The sequence below is a fragment of the Bos grunniens genome, chromosome 25 (genome assembly GCF_055505025.1).
Source record: "Bos grunniens cultivar Pamir isolate PY7600 chromosome 25, Bosgru_T2T1.0, whole genome shotgun sequence".
Lineage (NCBI taxonomy): Eukaryota > Metazoa > Chordata > Mammalia > Artiodactyla > Bovidae > Bos > Bos grunniens.
In genome coordinates, this window is record NC_141189.1 from 24,622,145 (window position 1) to 24,633,180 (window position 11,036).

At 41.5% G+C, this 11,036-nt stretch overlaps 1 protein-coding gene across 5 annotated transcripts in view; it reads right to left on the reverse strand.

Moving 5' to 3' along the window:
• Nucleotides 1-3,335, reverse strand: part of LOC147345317 (acyl-coenzyme A synthetase ACSM2B, mitochondrial-like) — a 48,326-nt gene extending 44,991 nt beyond the window's left edge. For all 5 annotated transcript variants that reach the window (XM_086375479.1, XM_086375480.1, XM_086375478.1 and 2 more), the window contains exons 1-2: nucleotides 3,229-3,335; nucleotides 1,629-1,813 (exon numbers count right to left, since the gene is read on the reverse strand). In XM_086375479.1, coding sequence (XP_086231605.1) covers nucleotides 1,629-1,805 — 177 coding nt within the window. In that variant the 5' untranslated portion in view covers nucleotides 1,806-1,813; nucleotides 3,229-3,335. The remainder of the gene's footprint in view (nucleotides 1-1,628; nucleotides 1,814-3,228) is intronic.
• Between the last annotated feature and the right edge of the window lie 7,701 nt (nucleotides 3,336-11,036).

Here is an 11,036-nt window from a genome sequence, read left to right on the forward strand (position 1 = left end):
ACTATTTTTAATTTTTTGAGGAAATATATTGTTTTCCACAATGGCTGGACCATTTTACATTCCCACCAGTGTTGCAAAAGAGTTCCAATTCTTCTTAGTTTTGTTTTGAATTGTTTTCATTTTACATATTCCCCGGGGAAAAGTCTCAGGAATCCTCAGGGTCTCCATATCATAGTTTGAAAGCACTAATGTCAAGTCAAAGAGAAAAATTTATTTGTAATTGTATTAGATATTTCAAAATTCCTCTTTATAAGGGTTGACTCATTTTGCACTTTGATCAGTACCTGTGTCTATTTCCTCATAGTTTTGTCAACAGAGTATGTTGACAAAATTTTTATGTAACTAGTAGGTAAGATATATTATTTCAGTGAAGTTTTCATTTGTGTAACTATTACTATGAGTGAAGTTGAGCCTTTTTTCTTATATTTAAGGGCCTTGTGAGTTCACTTTTCTGTGAACTGTTTATATATTTGCCCATATCTATTTTTGATTGCATCTTTTTATTCTTGATTTCTAGGAGCTCTTTTTGCATTAGAGATATTAACTTTTGGCTCTTTTATGAGTTGCATATCTTTACTCTGATTGTCATTATTTTAAATTTTGCTGACAGTGTTTGTCAATGGAAATTTGTTTTTTTGAAATGTACATATATTTAGTAAATCACTGATTTTATGAATTCAGGATTTTGAGTCATGGTAGTAAAGACCTCCTTCATTATTCTAAAGAAGTATAACTTCAAAATAAAAGCCAGAAATCTAAATTTTTATTTGAAAAGTTTCAACTTTAAAATGTTTACCAATTTTTTTTTTTTTTTTTAGAGAGCCCTGCACCATGGGCTATGTTTAGCCTAGAGGCCTGGCATTTGCCATTTCTGTACTAAAGTTATGTCATGGTGTTGAGACATCACAACTATGATTCCTTCTGATGATCATTCTTTTAAGCCCATGCTAATAGAACCACCTCTTCTGCTACCCTAGCCAGAATGAATCCTTTCATCTTCCATAAAGGTCCACTGAACTCAGGTAAAGTCAGTCATTGTGTCAGCAATGAATGGAGCAGAATTCTGGAAGTCCAGGCTAGGAAAGAAAATTTAGGAATTTTTGTATCACTCTCTTCTCTGATGCCTCATGTTGGAATCCTTTTGACACTCCCTGCCTAATAATCATTCTACTTGTGTATCCCTAATGACAAGGACACATAGCTTTCTGAGAAAACTGACTCAGTCTTTCGTTGATGCTGGTTTAACAAGAGAATGCTGATTTTTCTTTTATTAAATACAAATTTACTTCCTCTATGACTCCAACTCGCTAGTCCTTGTTTCACCCTGGGAGGTCACAAGAGAGAATGTGGAGGAGTATGTTCAGGTCAGCTGTGCGTTTCAGCTGTCTGAGGTGTGGCAGTTCCCAGATTGCTCCACCCTGCATCAGTTTCCTGAACCCTTCTTTCAGCCAAGCTCATGTTCTCTTGTTCCTACCCTATGCACCTTAATGGAAGATGGACATCTTGTTCACAGCTCATTATAGTGCCTGACACATAATAAGTACTCAACAAATACTTATTGAATGAATGGATGAACTAGTGAACTCAGCCAAATTTTCCAACTGTGTGCCTCTTTTCCACCCCATTACCTTCTCCATGCCAGCCCAGTGATCTATCACATCAGTAGCAAAGTTAAATTTGGCAGGAACTTCCTGGTGTCCCCACTGCAGGGATGCCAGTTGCCTAGTATGAATGCGGATAGTGTGATTGGACATCTGAGACCTCCATAGGATGCAAAGTGCCTGGAGTTGCCGCCCCCAATGCATGTTCAAACCTATGAAGGAAAGAAAAGACAGAGGTGAGTCTGTAGAGTCAGCAGTTGCTTAAGGAGCCCCATTCCAACCTTACAGGATTCTTCCAGAAATTAATTTGCTGTGATTATGAGTGAACTGGAAGTCAGCATCTATCTTAGTCACCTTCTGATGTACCATTCTCTGAAAACACAGCACCTGCTCTAAATCCTATTTTTCCAGCACCTCTGACAGTTTTGTGAACACCCAATTCCACACAATGAATCCTTTTGTGCTTAAAACACAGTAGTGTGGTAGATTGAATTGTGATTACCAAAAACTCCGTGTGCATTCTGGAGAAGAGTGTGTATGCACCTCTCGTTGACTTTGGCTTGTCCATAGGACATGCTTTGGAGAATGAGATATGAGTGGATGTGCTTGTGTACTTGGTCAGAGACTCTTGCATTTATGCCCTCTGCCATGAAAATGGCCTCCCTGGTGGCTCAGATGGTAAAGAATCCTCCTGCCAATGCCATGAGAACAGCATATCCCAAGTGAGCCGACCTCCAGCCTGGGTCCCAGAACGCATGTTGACTTGAGCTGAGCCTAGTATAGCCACAGATAATTTCCAGACTCACAGGAAAATATTTTTGGATATAAGCATCTGAGATGTTCAGGATGATTGCTATCATGGCAAAAACTGACTAATACAAGCAGCATTTGTTTTCTTTAACTGATACTTGACTGAGATATCTTGAGTACTATGTATTCAGCACACAGGACCTGACAAATAGCATTACTTTAGAAATTATAACTGTTGGGATTTTCATTTCTGTCTCTGCATTGGCTCCAGGCAAAGTAGTTCAAAATCTACTGGTCTCTGATTTCCAACATGTGCACCTTGATGAGGATTGCAGAATTTAAGTGTAATGACCTTTGACGCAAGGAATCCAGCCAGTAGTTCCTCCAGCTGGTCAGATTCCCACTTCCTGTTGTTTGGGCAGTAGCGGTCAGAATGCTTAAGGTCTCTTAAAGACCTTCCTGTCTTTTCTAAATGAACAAAAAGTGAAGATTTCCTTACCAGCTCCCAGGCAGGAAATTCTTTTGCCTTTCTACATGCTGATTCCTCTCTCTTTCCATACCTGGCTCATTCTCATTCTTCTGGCCTCACCTTCTCTTAGAGCCCTCCTTCCCTGACTACCACCCAACTTCCATCCCAATTTGACCACCTTTCTCTCAGTCACCCCAGTCCTTCCCTTTTGCTGTGCTAAACACTCCCTTTTCCTTTGCCCACTGCTGCCTCCTCACTAAGACCTGGCAGACCTTTCTTGGTCCCTAGAGACTGCAGACTACTTTTCCCTGTGGATTGTCATTCTCCTCACCAGTCATGACTTCTAAAGATTGGATAGTGCCATCATGAAGCATGACTCCATCTGTTCATTCCTCACAACGTGCTCACCTGCCAAGTCCTTTCAAGGAAGTCTCTCTGGAGATCTCTTGGTCTCCGTCCTGAACAGACAGCACCAGAACCCCTGTCGCCTTGGAGGATGGCACAGCTAATCAGGCAGATAGCTCGAGAATCCCTACAGCATTCAAAGAGGGCACAGCTAATCATTAACTGAGGCTAACTCGGGATAACACCAGTCCTCCTAGTTATGTTTATGGATTTCACAGTCCTAGAGCCTTGGATCCAGCCAGGAACTAGTCTTTCAATCCAGGAGATCAAAAGGAGATTTATGCACAAGACTGACAGCAGGTTCATGCTCCAACATGAACAGGAGCTCCTGACAGGAAGGCAGGAACAGAACTCACACAGAGTTGATGTACATCCTGTCCTCTCATTTCCTTCAGCCCTTTCCTTCACCTGATTTTCCTCTTATTCTTGGTGTCTATTAATAATTCCTCCTCATCTCCTTTATTCACACTTGGTGCATGATTCTATCCACTATCATAGCTTGAAACCCAATTGCCTCGCTGATAACCATTCATGTGTCTCCAGCCTAGATCTCTCTCCTGCACACTAATCAGCTTGACCTCTCTCCCCAGATGTCTAACAGGCCTGTCAAACATGCTTTGTTCAGAGCTGAGCACCTCATCTTCTCTGTTTCAGTGAAGTATCCCACTCTGCCTGCCACCTTGTCCATCTCAGTGAATGTTAGTGCTTATGCAGCTGTGTTCGAGTCAGAGGGTCAGAAAAACAAAGACCTTTCCACATCATTGAGTAGATAATATAAAAACTCGGAATGGAACAGTAACTTGCTTAAAGCTATGCAGAAAATCAGTCTCGGGCACAGGTAGAACCCTAAACTCAAACACACCCAGGCTGCTGACTCACAGTGAATCCTCAGGGCCCGAGATTAGACCTGGAAATTGGGGGGCTCTGAGATGCTGAGACAGTCTGTTTTCCAGGAATACCCTCCGAAGGAAAATATCTCCAGCCACCTTGGCTTCTGTATCTTCTCGGATCTTCCCTGATGCCACAGAGCTTTCTCATCTGCTCCCCTGTATCCTATGCCCACTCTGAGTTATTTCTCCAATGTGCTGGCCACCCACCACCCATCTACTAAAAGAGCCCCTTGATAGGCAGGGATGGGAGTTCCCTGAACATAGATGTCTCTGTTGGAGGCTAACAGGCCAGGGGCAAGACTAGGGTGCCAGTTACCTGGCAATGGTGAGGGCACAAGTGACAGAGACCCAAATCAGGGGACAACTAGGGGAGCCAGAGGGGCTTAAATACCCTTGAAGCTAGGGTATAGGATCTGGGGAGCCTTGTGTGCTGTGCTTAGTTGCTTAGTCATGTCCAACTCTTTACCACTTTACAGACTATAGCCCACCAGGCTCCTCTGTCCATGGGGATTCTCCAGGCAAGAATGCTGGAGTGGGTTGTCATGCCCTCCTCCAGGGGATCTTCCCAACATAGGGATCGAACCCAGGTCTCCCACATTGAAGGCAGATTCTTTACTCTCTGAGCCACCAGGGGAGTGTTAGGGAAATCAAATTGAAGTAGTCTTATTCAGGCTTCAGAGGCAAAACAGCAGAGCAGGCCTCTGACCTTGCTTCTGACTTACTGGCCACGGCCCTGACTACTGCTGTGGGTGTCAGCCACACCTGCTGTGAGTGTCAGAAGAGAGGCACAATAGAGAGATAGGAAGCGGATCATGCAATTTGTTTAGTTCCTGCTGGAGGTCTGGACAACCGTTCCTTGGATTTAGCAACATTCCAAGATTTACAGAACAAAACAAACAACATTAACATGAAACTAGAGCTGCAATTTGCTCACAGATTGATGATGATACCAGTTGGCATCCTGGGATTATACGTGGGAAGCCAGAACTACAATCTTTGAGATCTCACCCAGGGAGCAGACATGCTGCCTAGGACCTTTGCTCAACTGGGATTCCAGATGTGCTGTGACACGGGATTTCCCGGTGCTGTTTGAGTCTGAATGTTGTCAAAACCCAATTTGGTGATGTGTCCTCTGCTGTTTCTGTTTCTCTTTTCTTTTAATGCTAGTAATATTGAAAGTAAGCTAGATAAGTCTCTAATAAATATTGGTATTATTTGTCTATAACAAATGGCTTATTTTGTTAACAAATTTTTTTATGAATGTGAAATGTGATGAATGTGATGATGAATGTGAAAACTTTTAGCAAAACAGGGAGAGAAGAGGAGATATACCTTGAGAGGATACCCAAAGCACTTTGCTTTTCTCTGGGAAAGCCTAGAAATAATTCACATAGAAAAACCTTCTAATGTAGAGAAGCAGCTGTGTCCTGGGAAGAGATACATTTTTTGGAAAAATTCATAGAATTGCACCACCTAGCCCCCAAACCCAGTCCTGAAAGTGTCAACCCTTTCTTAAATACCCTGCAAAACGTATTTCTGAATGTCTCAGCATCACAGTCATGAGACTCAGTTCTCTTCCAGGAATTCTCATCACTGTATGCCCTAAATCCCTCTTACTGTCACTGTTCTGTGTCCTCTCACTACCTACCAACAGAGAAGTTTCACAGCACCAAGACTATGAGGACAGCTGTGCATGTCCTTCCCTTCTTTCCAGTCACTCCCTTTATTTTGACTTATTTGCTATAAAGAGTAGGAAAATACTTGGAGTGGAGACCTAGGTCTTGCAGAGTAAGACACCTGAGTTGCTGTCCCTGCTAAGGCTCTGTAAAGCAATAGGTGAATCTGCTTAGAAAGGGAGATAAGGCTTTCTGAAGGAATTTGATGGCAAGACATACAAATTACCTTGTCATCAGTGCTGGAAGTCTTCTGAGAATGTCAGGCTCTCTCTAGCCACCCAGAGTCTCAAAATTATCAGCTATTTCTCCTGTTGTCTTCTCTCTTTTTAAAGGCTCCCCACTCTGTCTTAAGTGTCTATCAGAGACATCGAGGCCTCTCACCTCTGCCTCATTTACTTCCAAGGATTGGGAAGGGGATGCAGACTTCACTGTAGTCCCAGTCCATTCCTGCTCACTGCTGCTTTCAGTGCCTTAAATTCCTCTCTTCCTGAGACCAGATTCGTGCTTTCTTCTGTACCAGTCAAACTTTCTTCTGTGTGCAAATACTCTCTGGCTCTTTATCTCCAGTGGTTGGTAATCTTTTCATTCATGACTATACAGTAAGATTCAAGATTAGGGATCAGGGGCCTAAAGTATGTCTAGATTAGGCCCAATTCCTGAACTGTGTGCTCTTGAAGAAGTTATGTTACCCTTGCCTCATCACAAGACTCAGTCTTCTCATCTGAAAACTGGGGATAAGGCTAAAGTACCTTTAAGGATTGAACTTGATAATGCACATCAAGCACCTAGCACATGACCATGTTTACAAAACTTCTAGTACCAGAAACTGCTAGCCTGAGCTGCTTCTGGAGAGGAGAGCTAGTCTGATTTGAAACAGGTCTAAGAGGGCCTTTAAAAAAATTATTCAAATTTGAGTTTTTATTAAAATGTTCCAACAGCTAAAAAATGAACCAAATGCATAGCACATAGTATGCACTTAGTAAATCACAATGGGAGTAATTTGAAGAGGTCTTTAAATTCACACAGCAGCCTGGGCAGGGGACCTGGGTGCCTTAACTTTCCTGCTGAACACATGGATGCAGCACAATTGAAGAATGAGAGTTGTGATCCTGGGAACAATGATTGTTTTTGTTCAGTCCCTGAGTCATATCTGCCTTTTTGTGATCTCATGGATTGCAGCATGCCAGGCTTCTCTGTCCTTCCCTATCTCCTAAAGTTTGTTCAAACTCATGCCCATTGAATTGGTGATGCCATCCAACCATCTCGTCCTCTGTCATCCCCTTGTCTTCTTGCCTTCAATCTTTCCCATAATCAGGGTCTTTTCCAATGAATCAGCTCTTCACATCAGGTGGCCAAAGTATTGGAGCTTCAGCTTCAGCACCAGTCCTTCCAATGTATATTTGGGGTTGATCTCCTTTAGAATTGACTGGTTTGATCTCCCTGAAGTCCAAGGGACTCTCAAGAGTCTTCTCCAGCACGACAGTTCAAAAGTATCAATTTTTTGATGCTCAGCCTTCTTTTATGGTACAACTCTCATATCTGTACATGACGACTGGAAAAACCATTGCTTTGACTATATGAACTTTTATCAGTAAAGTAATGTCTCTGCTCTTTAATATGCTGTCTAGTTTTGTCATAGGTTTTCTTCTAAGGAGCAAGCTTCTTTTAATTTCATGGCTGTAGTCACCGTCTGCAGTGATTTTGGAGGCTAAGAAAATAAAATCTGTCACTATTTCCACTTTTCCCCCTTTTATTTGCCATGAAATGATGGGAATGGATGCCATGATTTTAGTTTTTTGAATGTTGAGTTTTAAACCAGCTTTTTCACTCTCTTCTTTCACCTTCATCAAGAGGCTCTTTATTTCGTCTTCACTTTTTGCCATAAGAGTGATATCATTGGCATGTTTGATGTTATTGATATTTCTGCTGGCAATCCTGATTCCAGCTTGAGCTTCCTCTAGCCTGGCAGTTCACACGATGTACTCTGCCTCAAGTTAAAATAAACAGGGTGATAATATACAGCCTTGATGTACTCCTTTTCCTATTATGAATCAGTCCATTGTTCTATGCCTGGTTCTAACTGCTGCTTCTTGACCTGCATACAGATTTCTCAGGAACTGTAAGAAAAGTCATTTGTCTTCCCAGAAATAGAGGCAAAAGGGCCTATAGGATCATTTGGTTTAGACATTTGTGAAACCAAATTACCCAAGATAAGCCATTCAAACCCTGTCTTCCCCAGAAATATCTGTCCCTGTCAATTAATCAACAAATATTTATTAACTGCTGCTCTCAGATGGACACAGAGTAACCTAGACAGATCCCTCCCAGTGTGGATGTTAAACAACTAACAACATGTAAAATGATTAGGTTCATTTTAAATACTGTTAAAGGTAGGTCAGAAGTCAGATAAGCCACAGGTCTACTCAGCACTTGCCAGTGATTTCCAATTTCATGCAGAAGAAATTCATGTCAGTATTTACTACACCATCCATCAGGAAACCCTCCCCCTCTGCCTGATGATTAAACTAAAGTGCTTTTGCTCAGCTCACAAAGAGGCAATTTGACCCTGCCCACTTGTGAATGCAGAAAAGAAGAAATTAACACATCTGCATTCCCAGTGCTAACTAAGCAATGAAATATTTTGCAAGATAAATGGTCTTTCCATTTTCTCATTGCTTCTCCCTCTCTGATTCTATGAAAGAAACTGACATCCAGACCCCAATGAAATGGTTATTTTTAGACACTAGTCTGCCATCTTCTCAGTCAGCCAGCTTTCTGAATAGTTGGTATGAAACCATTCACCTCAGATTGGTACTTGAACCCATGTACCAGGATGCAAACCTGGTCAAAATCCAGCTTGGGACTCTAATCCATGTAGCTGGTCTTGAACCCAGCCAAAACCCATGATCTTCCAACTGAGCTTGAGTCCAGTTCAGTTCAGTCACTCCATCATGTCCGACTCTCTATGATCCCATGAATTGCAGCACGCAAGGCCTCCCTGTCCATCACCAACTCCCAGAGTTCACTCAGACTCATGTCCATCGAGTCAGTGATGCATTCCAGCCATCTCATCCTCTGTCGTCCCCTTCTCCTCCTGCCCTCAATCCCTCCCAGCATCAGAGTCTTTTCCAATGGTCAACTCTTCGCATGAGGTGGCCAAAGTACTGGAGTTTCAGCTTTAGCATCATTCCTTCCAAAGAAATCCCAGGGCTGATCTCCTTCAGAATGGACTGGTTGGATCTCCTTGCAGTCCAAGGGACTCTCAAGAGTCTTCTCCAACACTACAGTTCAAAAGCATCAATTCTTCAGCACTCAGCTTTCTTCATAGTTCAACTCTCACATCCATACATGACCACTGGAAAAACCATATCCTTGACTAGACGGACCTTTGTTGGCAAAGTAATGTCTCTGCTTTTGAATATGCTATCTAGGTTGGTCATAACTTTCCTTCCAAGGAGTAAGCGTCTTTTAACTTCGTGGCTGCAGTCACCCTCTGCAGTGATTTTGGAGCCCCCAAAAATAAAGTCTGACACTGTTTCCACTGTTTCCCCATCTATTTCCCATACATATCTGTTATTAAAAGCAATCTTTCAATAAAACTCTGGAAGGAAGCAAATCTAGTCTTATTTCAGTCCAGTCCCAACAAAATCCCTTTACCCAAATAAATTTAACCCAATCTTAGAAAATCCTGATCATTTACAACTTTTTTTTTTTTTTGGTATTTTTTAGAATTCCTCCCACCTTCATTTATTGAAAACATACATCTTACTGAGGTAGACTTTATTAGGCAGTTACTGTAGGAACTCGGCCTGTTTCAATAAAAATCCTACTCCATTAACCTAAAATCATACCCTTTGTCCCAATTTTCTGTCTCTCAGAGGAATGTGTCCATGATCTGATAAATCAACAGCATTCAAATCCTGGAATGGGTAGTAATTAACGTCTGTTCCATACGCCTGAGGGAAAAACAACTAGTGATCTTTAATCTTTACCCCATACATCTGGTCCATTGTAAAATGGCTGGGGGGGGGGGTCATGAGAAAAGGTCATGGGATGGTGACTTAATGTCTAAGAAAACTAAGAATCCAAGGATTAGAAGAAGCTGTAAAAATGTCTAGTTAAATACTGTGACTTTTAAGCTGATTGGTTACAAATGACGTATGTTGAAAGTAAGAACAAAACAAAAGTATACTAATCATTACTAGTAAGGATATAAACTGCTGCAACTCCCACCTTTTTGGGCACTTCACCCTCTCTCAGTGTCTATGCTGAGAGTTTTGTACATTTCTCTGTCTGAAATAAACTCTGTTTGCTGGCTACCATGAGTGTTTGTGTATTTGTGAAGTTTATTCTTCAGCTCTGTAAACAAGAACTCAGATGCCAGTTTCATCACTTTTCTAAAGAGCTTATTTTTTTCATTTCAAATTACTTTTCTTGCCAACAGTTTTTCAATGGACATAATAAAGTATTATTTGACTTTTAGAAAACCTAGGTACTGTGGAAGTAACTTAACATTAGTGAATCCATATTAACCAAACCAGTAAGCTTAAGCCACCTTCAACATCAGATATTAGTTTAATGTTGAATATCTCCTAGTTCTGGTTGACTGTAAACTTATACTGGCTAGTATTATATTTCTGAGTATTTATATAAGTATTTGGCAGTAAGGAGTTCACGATCTGAGCCACAGTCAGCTCCTGGTCTTGTTTTTGCTGACTGTATAGAGCTTCTCCATCTTTGCCTGCAAGGAATATAATCAATCTGATTTCAGTGTTAACCATCTGGTGATGTCCATGTGTAGAGTCTTCTCTTGTGTTGTTGGAAGAGGGTGTTTGCTATGACCAGTGCATTTTCTTGGCAAAACTCTATTAGTCTTTGTCTGCTTCATTCCGTATTCCAAGGCCAAATTTGCCTGTTACTCCAGGTGTTTCTTGACTTCCTACTTTTGCATTGCAGTCCCCTATAATGAAAAGGACATCTTTTTTGGGTGTTAGTTCTAAAAGGTCTTGTAGGTCTTCATAGAACCGTTCAACTTCAGCTTTTTCAGTGTTACTGATTGGGGCATAGACTTGGATTACTGTGATATTGAATGGTTTGCCTTGGAAACGAACAGAGATCATTCTGTCGTTTTTGAGATTGCATTCAAGTACTGCATTTTGGGCTCTTTTGTTGACCATGATGGCTACTCCATTTCTTCTAAGGGATTCCTGCCCACAGTAATAGATATAATGGTCATCTGAGTTAA